The sequence below is a fragment of the Pristis pectinata genome, chromosome 17 (genome assembly GCF_009764475.1).
Source record: "Pristis pectinata isolate sPriPec2 chromosome 17, sPriPec2.1.pri, whole genome shotgun sequence".
NCBI classification, from domain to species: Eukaryota; Metazoa; Chordata; class Chondrichthyes; order Rhinopristiformes; family Pristidae; genus Pristis; species Pristis pectinata.
The window spans coordinates 11,906,291-11,917,116 of record NC_067421.1 but is presented as its reverse complement, the minus strand read 5'-3'; the positions used below and the strand labels follow the sequence as shown (position 1 = coordinate 11,917,116).

Below are 10,826 nucleotides of genomic sequence, written 5' to 3'. Positions count from 1 at the left end.
ATACACTCATTAATCCATAATGGAGTAGACTGATTAATCTGTAACAACACAGACTAATGAATCTGGGATACCACAACATGGTGATTAAGATCGCAGAGGTATTCTCACTGGACAAGCTGTTGCAGACAATTATCAATCAACCTGGATGTTCACTACTGCATGTTGAAGCATTGCAACACTGCTCAATTCGGATATCTTTAAAAACTAAATTACCAACTGTGACATCACAAACACAAACATAAGAATGATCTTTATTTCTGAATTTATTTTATTTCTACATTTTTGGCATTTTTGTCTTTAATCTCACAAGATATTGTTTTCAGATGTCCTGTCAGCTTGGATTTTGATTGGTGCTGGTTAGATCAGTGACCAAACTGTGGCAAAATATTCAAATGAGCAGGTGAGTACACCCAGAAGGCCCAGACTTTATGCAAATAATTCATTAATGTTTGTAAATATATTCCTTTAAGCAATTCAAATTTACATACAAACTAAGGAGCCTTGGTTGCTTTCATAATTAAGCAGGTTATACAAGTACATGGGAAGAGCATGATTAACACTTTTGCACCATTGAAAGTACACACGATTCTATTGCAAGTTCTCAGCAAGCTAGGTTTGCTGCACGTTTTCTACCACTGAATATTACAAAATAGAATTAGAGGAAGTTATAACCATTGAGCTTTACTAACAATGAGAATAAACTCAATTAAATATAAATTGCAATCTCTTTATATTGAATACACTTATAATGTTACTATTGTAATGTGGAGTTCTGCCACTGGCCTCGAGGGTTGATGGTAATCTCCAGTGGGTGACCAATGTGCTCCATTATATGGACACATTGATAATCTTGATCAATCGACCTGAGCTTTTGAGCATCTGGTGTCCCTCACTCAAGTTTTACCGAGATGGGAAAAACTTCCCAGTCTTATCCTGTCTAAACAGGAGTGTCGAGTCAAGAGGAAGTTGCAAACACCATCTAATTAAATGGGAGAAGGTGGCTCCCTTCCCATCTGACAGAGTGCTTTCCAATTGATTGAGAGTTGAAAAGACAGCAAACATTTAGGATGGGACCAGGGAGGGGGCAGAAGGAGGGAGGGGTGATTAGAGTTCCAGGTAGAATAGTCACTTGGATCCAATGTTGAGATTATGGCAATCATGCTTTAGCACCTTTAGATAGTAGGCTGTTATCAAATCTGTTTTTCACTATCCAGTTCACTTAACACTTTATACATTGTCGAATGGAATAATAATTGTTTAAATCCTCAATCCAACATCCAAATAAAACCACTTCTATTGAGAGAGAGTTCAAAAACATCATCCAAAATGGGTTAGAGGTTCTCTGTTGGGAAGGCAGAAGTTCAAGGTAGCTTTTACCACTTCTCATGGGAAGTTGAGGGAAAGAGGTGACTTCATTTGAATATGGTCCCCAGTGCTTAATATGTCAGGAAACCCATCATCTTGACACAAGAGCAGAAAATACTGGAAACACTCAACAGGTCAGGCAGCATCTGTGGAAAGAGAAGTTCTGATGTGGGCCCTTGATCTGAAATGTTAACCCTGTTTCGCTTTCCACAGATATTGCCCGAGTGTTTCCAGCATCTTCTGTTCTTGTTTCACATTTCCAGAATCTGCAGTTCTTCGATTTTCAGACATCTCGACACCCTGTCCAACTCAGCAGTTTTCTGATTTGAAATAGCTGGACAACCCTGACAGTGTTCTGCTCCATCCAGATCTATCAAAGGCAGTGATACTTTATCTCAAAGATTGGTATTTAACTGTGAATAGAAATCCACAATCTCAGTTTCAAAATTAGGTATTTGCAATCTATCCACAGACAATTCTCAGTGTACATCAGGATTTCATGTTGATATAATGTGGAGGCCACAGCCCAAGGAATTGCTTTCAAGAGTGTTATTGTTCAAATGAAGTAACTCAGTAGATCTGACTTGAACTTCATTCTCCCTCCTTCTAAAAACTGTATTTTACATTTTCACATTTCAGAACCTTTGTTGACTGTAACTTTTCAACTGAGACATTGCCATGGATAAGGCTGACAATCTTGGATGGTATCAATGGTGTCAGGATGAGTGAATATTCTTACATTTCTTGTGAGAGGGGCTTACCTCATATTGTCATAAAACAACCAGAACAACCTTAGATTAAGAAGGGGTCACAGAGCTCTGTGTAGCTTTGATATAGTGCATTTTGCCAGGGACTGTGCTCCATCTACTGGTGCCAAATGGACTCTTCACAAACATATCTAAGTGGGAAGGGCTGGTGACTCAGCCCACAGAGTATTGTCCTCCACCTTCAGCATCTGTGCAAGGGGCGAGTATTGAAACCACCAGCCTGAAGCCATCTCAGCAAGGAGGAAGAATCAGAGACACTTGTGTCATTTGTGCTGGGGGGAGAGGCAGTGGGAATGCATGCACCCACACAACCTGTTGATGAATTATAGATGGGATTATTAAAAATAGATTAGTTACTAATAATAGGTTTATAGGGGTAAGGGTTGGAAAACCGTGAGGTTTACAGATCAGATCATGCTGCCCACCTGGATGAGAATGGTGGTGATGTGAACCAGAAGTGCACTAACGAGGAGGGAACGAGGGGAAACCTGAAGGAAGGGGCGATGGTTCAACACGTTCATCTAACAACTTCCATTTCTTTCCAGAGATTTGTATCATCATCAAACCAACAACCTCAGTTTTCTCTTCATCTCCCATTTTTCCTTAAGGTAGGATGAACACACTCAGGACAGTGCTGTTTTTACATTATTGAAATGAAAATCTTAATGTATAACAAATTACAAATATATTACTAGTCAGTCTTAAGTATAACTTCAGATTTATACAATCTCAGTTTTATGTTCTAAACAGTTTAAACAATGTAAATATTTACATGGTCTATTTGGGTATTTTTTCACAAGATATTCACAACTGCTGGTGGCAGACTACTGCATCTGACACTCTACAGACTGAAGAAAGTAACGAGCTATGTTTGTCCCGTGGCATTAGGTTCATACACCATATAACAATAAATCCTGCTGCATAAAGTGAAGTAGTGCTGAAGGGTACAATGTAAACTGTATGTGCATCGTGGCCAATTATTGAATTGGATACTATCCCAGCAAAAGGATAATCAAAACTGACATTACAAACAAAGGAACCATGAAGGAGTTTGATTCTAGGAGGTTCCTTTGTTTGAGGGTAGGGTCGCTGAAACACGTCACATATTTCAAAGGGGCAGCAAAGAGAACGGTCTCTGAAGCTCTCAATGGTGACTGGAGTGGGGGGATTCACTATTTCCTTTCTCCCTTTCCTGCCGGAACTACCCAGGTTCTACTTAACGTTACTTCTTCTCTTCCTATTTAGCAGGTAAGAGCTGCTGTGTTCAACATTGTAGGCACTCAACAGTATAAACACACTGTGCCTTTAAAATGAAATGTTATGATGAGTCATTTGCAATCCATCCACACATGATTCAAAGTGTATGTCAGGGTTTCATTGTATACGTAATGCAGAGGCTACAGCCCTAGGTAATTCAGGGTCTTATTGATCATTGTCATTTGTTGGGGAACTGGTTCCTGAAAACCGCCCAATTGTCAGTGCTAAGTGACTATAGGCATTGGCAAGTCATTAAGTCCAGCTCTCAGTGGCCTGTTATTTTTCCTCAGCTTGCTTCCATTACAAGCCAACAGATAACCCTCTGTCACAAGAGATTCTGTCTCGACCCGAAACGTCGACTGTTATTTCCCTCCATAGCTGCTGCCTGACCTGCTGGGTTCCTCCAGCACTTTGTGGGAGATTACCCTGTGGATACAGGGTTGGGCAATCTGTTGTCAGCCTTGCGCTGCCCTTGTGCTGGTGGCTAACCAGCAGGGGGCGTCACGAGGAGAAAAATGGAGGTGGGTGAATACAGGAGTCTCCTCCTCAAACAAAGGTAATTATGTTCTCTGATAGTCCGTCTTCAGCTAACTCTGGACTGTCCAATTTGATGATTAACATTTCAACAAAGCCACAACAACTACGTGAATCTGACAGGACAGGTCGGGGGAGCCACAGGTCACTGAAGACGGAGGATTTCAGATAAGGTGGATTACAGGTCAGATCATGCTTTCTCCTGTTAAGTTAAAGGAGTTGTAGTAATATGGGAATGGGCCAAGTGAGGGAGAATGCCTACTTGTGCATTCCACAATCATATCCACAATCTATCACTAGTAAAGTGCCTTCAGTGAGGGAAAAAAAAATGACTCAAAGTGCTTTGAAGAGAAATGGAAACCAGCCACAAATGGGGGAGCTGGGGAAAGGATGAGGGGTACTTGTGAGTAAGGTGAGAATTAGGGGAGGGAGGAAGGGAGGGGGGGCAATTTTTGCAGATGGGTCAAAGCTGTACCACAGATGGTGGACCAAGCAGGGGCAATAAATTGAAGAGACTTAGGGCAGGGAATAAGGATGGGGGAAGCCACAGAGGCAGCGCATCCCATTGTTTCTTTCTGGAGTCAAAATGACTTTTCCTTCATCAGCAGCAGGTGTTCAGTCTGCCTGGGGACTTGGAGGAGAGATATTTGGGCTTGGACACATGATTAGAGGTACAGAACTGGAATGATTTAATTATTCTTCATGTAAGACTACTGCTTGAAATTAGGCCAATCCTAAATGTTGGAGGAAGATGCCGTGGACTTATCAGTCTCTGATATTACCTGTTGCTCTATTAAAAGGTTCCGAATTGCTGGTTGGAAATAGATATCTTAAGCAGCTTCCTTGATGAATGATTACTTGGGTTTCTCAGTCACAATGAAGGCCCCGTTTTCACAGTATTGCTGTGGCAGTTCTTCATGTCACTAACACTGTACAGAATATTTCCCAACATTCCAAAAATATTTAGGGCAGGAATACTGGAATCACTTTTATTGGGGTACTTAGGCATTGGGACTTTATGATCCAAAGTATGGTTTAAACTTCCCATTCCTGGGCCCTGGCTTGGTCCTGCTATTCTGTGACCAGACCTCTCTCAGGCAACCCCCAATGCGTACCCAACATCAAATCTCCAACCCTTCCCCGAGGAGACTTTCTCTCCCCTACATATGATTGGGTGCCAAGATGAGCACGACAGTGGTGTCTTTTCCTCTGGCCCTTGTGAAGGGGGACTGATCAACAGGAGGCCTTCATAAGTTCCGATAAGCAACAACCTTCTCTGTGTGCTTTAGGTCAATCAGCACATTGTTGATGTGCTGTCCTGCAGCTGAGATTAAACTGAGGGCTTCATCTTTTCCTGGGTGAATTTTATTCTAATGGATGGATTTCAATTATGTACTGACATACCTGCTGACAGTACTCTCTCCAATGGTGTAGTCAGTCTCTGCTGCAGAATTCTGCAAAGGTCTATGTAGCACGGACACTTCCATTTTTCTGCAAACCGAAAGGACCTCAGTCACAGCTGGAAATGCATTGGTGGGAAGAGCAAGGAATGGGTGCTAGACTGAGGTCTTTCTCACTGTGCTGAAAGTGAGGGAGTAATCAGTGAGATCATTCTGAGAGTCAGGGTGGAACTCTCGGGATTTAAGAGCTCGTATCTATTGCAGCTTGTTGGTTGCAACCTGTCTCCATGCTCCTGTGATGCCAGTTTGGTGTCCCTGCAGCGCTCCCTGAATTTGGCTCGCTGCCAGTCTTGTTGGATGGTGGCATCTGAATGTTCCTGGTATAGAAATCATTAGGGAGTGGGACCCCTGTGCAATCCATGTGGCCTGTCCACAAGTGAGAGATTTTTGTAATCTATCAGCATGCATTCCTGTACCTCTCACCCTCCCCCCACCGCCACACCCATAGAAGTGTGACATGAGATGTAATTTACGCAATGAGAAGTTGGAACAGCCCTCCTGTGTATGAGAGAGGGCACTTCCAGAAAGGACCTCCTCATCAGCTTCTCTCATAAACTGACCACCATAAACTACCTTCTCACAGGGAGCTGTTTCAGTTCGTGGCAAATTCATGGAGGTTTGCTTAGGAATTATTCTGACATGTAAAAGATGGGTATCTCAGCAAGAGGAAGGGCAGAGAGCCAGTATGGGTGTTGAATACCCAAACCAGTGGAAGTGTAACACCAACTGTAAATTCTGATCGTCGTGCTTTATCCGTAGGACTGGGGGCGGGAGGGGAGGGGGTTAGAATCAAATCACAGCAATTCTAACCTGATACAAACAACAGTTCAGGGTACTGGGAGTGGAAGGCAGCCTTTAGTCAGTGATCTAGCAGGCCATGTTGGGGGTGTGGTGAAAAATAGAACTAATCCACTGGATTGTGAGGTAGAGAATAATGTTGATGATACACTAAATGTTAGAGCAAATGATTTGTTGTGTCAAACCTTGCAGAATCTCTACACCTAAAGCTTGCAATGTGATTTGCTACCTGATTACTGCAATTTTGCAATTAAGTTCCAGAAGTGTGACGATGTTATGTTTTAAGTTGATCTAAAGCTTAACAGATCAGTTGACCTACTCAATACCCAAACATGATTATGTTATGAAACAGCAGTCTACAAACCTCGTCAGTAAGGTCTACGCTTCACCTTCCACAAGCAAATTCATTCTCAGTTGGAATTCTCATTTTAAGTCCAATAATTCCCCGCAGCAGACCCTTTCTCCCTCAGCTGCTGTCCCTTTGTACACCTGTGTCTTTCGACTCTGTATACAATGAGGCCAAGAACACAGAGACCCACTTGATACTGTAAAAGGCCTATCTGGCTCCCAACAGAGGATGATTCCAGGCTAATTTTACTGCCACAGATCTGTACATTTTTCTTAAACAGTAAAATCAAATACCAGCCGATAATTTGTTTGACAAGACTTCTATCCAAGACTGCAGGTCACATCAACAGTCAGGTTCTCATACGTTTATGGATGCTGGAATATGGCTGTTGGAACACTGGTGCTAATCACCATCCCCAGGCAACCCACTGCTCTTACTTTACTGTGGCCAAAAATAATTCCATGGATCTTCTATGGGCCATATTGTCTGGAGGGAGGGGAGGGAGCTTATGTTGTATCCTGTGAGTGGGGCTGTGGTGTTTATTTGCATTGACATTGTCTGTACCAGAAAGCTGCCCTGTATGTTTCCGTTGTTTTGTTCCACAGTGGAGGTTAGCAATGCTCCTTTCCTCTCCTGCTGGTGACTGGGGAGACTCTGAGGTCCATTGGCCTGGAGTTGGACCGTGCTCAGTAAATGTCTGGGCACAGCTTCCAGTCTTGTGTCTCCTTGCACTCCCAGTAGCCACCTTTGTAAACATACATCTCCTCTCCAGTGATGGGGTCCTCCTTCTTCTCAAACCACACTGGTTTGTAAGCTTCAGAGTCCCTGCCTGTATTTGAAAGGACAGAGTTTCATTTAGAGACAGAGACTGCAGATGCTGGAATCTGGAACTAAAACAACTGCTGAAGGAACTCAGCGGGTCAGGCAGCATCTGTGGAGGGAAATGGACAGTCGACGTTTTGGGTCAAGAGCCTTCATCTGGACTGAAAGAGCAGAGGGGAAATAACCGATATAAAGAGGTGAGGAGGAGGGCAAGAGCTGGCAAGCCATAGGTGGGTCCAGGTGAGGAGGGGTGATTGGTGGATGGGATCAGGTGGGGGAGGGAAGGGTGGAAATAGTGCCAAGGGGCTGGGAGGTGATAGGTGGAGGCAACAAAGGAGCAGGTTTTCGCAACTGGGGGCTTCTCGCCCTCTTTCCCCTCCCCACCCCTTTCTGCAGGGACCACTCGCTGCATGACTCCCTGCTTCGCTCATCCCTCCCCCCCATCCTTCCCCCTCTCCATTCCCGGGCTCTTCCCCTGCAACCTAAGGAGGTGCAGCATCTGTCCCTACACCTCTACCCTCACCACCATCCAAGGACCTGAACATCCCTTCCAGGCGAGGCAGAGGTTGACGTGCACCTCCACCAACGTCATCTACTGCATTCGGTGCTCTCGATGTGGCCTCCCCTATGTTGGTGAGACCAAGCACAGACTGGGTGACCACGTTACAAAGCACCTGCCACGGACATCTGGAGCTCCCGGTTGCAAACTATTTTACTTCCCTTCCCCATTCCCACTCCAAGCTGTCTGTCCTCAGCCTCCTCCACTGCCAGGGTGAAGCTAAATATAAACTAGAGGAACAGCACCTCATATACCGTCTCCAACCCGACGGCATGAACATTGAACTTGAATTCTGCAGCTTCAGGTAACCTGCTCCCCCCTCTGTCCCTTCCTCCCTCCTTCTGTTCTACCCAGGTCCTGCTACACCACCCCCCCAGCCCCCTATCACCCAGCTTCTTTCCCCTCACCCACCTTCTCCATCTGGTCATCACGCACACACTCCCCCCGCTGTCTCCACCTGCCCTCCCCACCTCCCTTATTGGTTCCTTGCTCCACTTTCCTTTCCCATCAGGTTCCATCATCTACAGCCGTTTGTTGCCTCCACCTGTCACCTCTCTGCCTCTGTCCACCCTTCCCTCCCCCACCTGCCAATTACGCCTCTTATTGCTCTTGCCTCACCCTTTCCCTCACCTCTTTATACTGGCTACCTCAGTCCAATGGACTGTCCATTTACCTCCACAGATGCTGCCTGACCCACTGAATTCCTCCAGAGTTTCATTTATAGAGACATGGAGAGATACAGCACAAAACAGGCCCTTTGGCCCACCACGTCTGTGCTGGACTATAACCACCCATTTACATTAATCCCCACATTCCCAATAACTCCACCCTGGATCTACCACTCAATTACACACTAGGAACAAATCTACAGGGGCCGATTAACCTACCAACCCACGCATCTTTGGGATGCACCCAGAGAGCGAAACTGGAGCAACCAGAGGAAACCCACGCATTCACAGGGAGAACGCGCAAACTCCGCACAGACAGCACCTGAGGTCAGGATTGAACCCGGGTCTCTGGGACTGTGAAGCAGTGGCTCTACTACCTCCAGCACTGTGCCGTCCACAAATAGTGCCTTTCGAAACATCCTGACGTTCAAAAGCACTTCACAAGCAATGAGGTATTTTGGAAGTACAGTCATCGTTGTAAATAGGAAACAGTGCGGACAATTGATCTACAAAATTCCCCAGAAAACAATGACTAGATCTTCTTGGTGTTATTGGTTCAGAGCTGAATATTTATCAGAGGATGGGGGGTGAAGTTCTTCCTGTTCTTTGAAAAGTTGGTGCGACAGAGGACAAAGTGGGCTACAACATGCCATTTGAATGATGGCATCTCACAGCACAAGTGCCACCCTACCTTCTGCGCTGAACTCTAGTAAAGCGATTGAATTCACAACTTTCTGATTCAGATTACAGTACTACCTGACCCAAGTCATCCATGCCCTCTTCTCATTACTACCATCGGGGAGGAGGTACAGGAGCCTGAAGATCCACACTCAACGATTCAGAAACAGCTTCTTCCCCTCTGCCATCAGATTTCTGAGCAGCCCATGAACACTATCTCGTTATTCCTTTTTGTTTTGTACTATTTATTTATTTTTGTAATTTACAGTAATTTTATTGTCTTTGCTCTGTACTGCTGCTGCAAAACAACAAATTTCATGTCATATAAGTCAGTGATAATAAATCTGATTCTGAGGATTCTATTCTAAAGTTCCTTCTGGAACATTAGGAATGTCAGTTTCCAATACTCCCCTAATGCCTAGACTTAATGCCCAGAGGTTACTGAATCCTTGTGGGCAGTTTTCCCAGAGTTCTGCTGGGAGTTGGACGGAGGGTGTACTGATGCTCACGCGGGTGAGCAGAGGTTGAGCTGGATGTAAGACCACGTGTGAAAGGCCACAGTGTGGCTTCACCCTCTCATCCAGCTCCACCTCCACTCCGGACTGAGCCTCAACCAACGCCCTTGGTTCTCACCTTCCTCCAAGGCTCTGACTGCCTCGGCTTCCCTCAAGCGCCGGGCGGCTCTCTGCTTCTCTTCTAGTCGCTGCTTCTCCACGTTTGCCTCCTCCCAGTCGCCGTTTTCCATCAGACGTTGGTCTGGTCGCAGACGGCTATCAGTCGGTGCCGTCCCGCTTTCCATTTCGTTCAGGGTTAGTGCCAGCTCAGAGAAGTAGTACATGTTTTCTGCATTGTCCCTGGAATAGAAGGGCACACTGTTGCTGTGTCTCTACTGAGAACCCACATATAATGGCTTTGGAAGGGTACACAGCAGAGACTCACCAGAACGGTAACATTTAATGGTGCCATTGAAAGGCTACATTGTGAGGATAGATTCCAGAATTTGGAGGGGCTGAATGAATCGAGGTATGTAGGGAGTCAATGGAGTAGAAAACCCATTTCCTTTGGGCAAGGAACAAGAACAAGAGGGCACGGTATTAAATCTGGAGTTAGCCTATTCAGCACCAAAGTCAGGCAGCACTTTCTCTGCACAAAGGCTAGTGGAAGTTTGAAACACGGTCCCCCAGTGGGTGCTTGGTCAAGTTAAATTTTGAAGACTAAGACCTGTAGATGTTTAAGGATATCTAAGGGTATGTAACTAAATGGAGGAACGGATCAGCCATGATCTAATGGAACGGCAGAACAAGTTCAAGGGACTGATGTTGTTCTGATGTTGTTATGACCCATCTCAATCAAAGGCCATGGTGAAGGCAGTATTACTGAGCTGGAAGGTGTTTGGCATGACCTTTCAAATGGCAATGACTTGCTGAGTGCCTAAAGCACAGTAACAACAACTTCATTTACTTAGCACACATAAAGCAAACACTGGCTCAGGGTGCTGTCTAGAAGCATCAGAAATAAAGGAATGAACAGCAAACCATGAAAAAAAAGACATAAGCTGTGATTACAAGC

The 10,826-nt window shown here is 45.0% G+C and overlaps 1 protein-coding gene across 6 annotated transcripts in view; it reads right to left on the bottom strand.

Annotated features, from left to right (window-relative positions):
- Nucleotides 1–245: 245 nt before the first annotated feature.
- The window catches only part of osbp2b (oxysterol binding protein 2b), a 279,746-nt gene continuing 269,165 nt past the window's right edge, over nucleotides 246–10,826 (bottom strand). For 5 of the 6 annotated variants that reach the window (XM_052031993.1, XM_052031992.1, XM_052031997.1 and 2 more), the window contains 2 exons: nucleotides 9,891–10,111; nucleotides 246–7,359 (listed from right to left, as the gene is read on the bottom strand). In XM_052031993.1, coding sequence (XP_051887953.1) covers nucleotides 7,217–7,359; nucleotides 9,891–10,111 — 364 coding nt within the window. In that variant the 3' untranslated portion in view covers nucleotides 246–7,216. Of the gene's footprint in view, nucleotides 7,360–9,890; nucleotides 10,112–10,826 lie in introns of those variants that run through there. The other variant, XM_052031996.1, reaches the window with a different exon arrangement.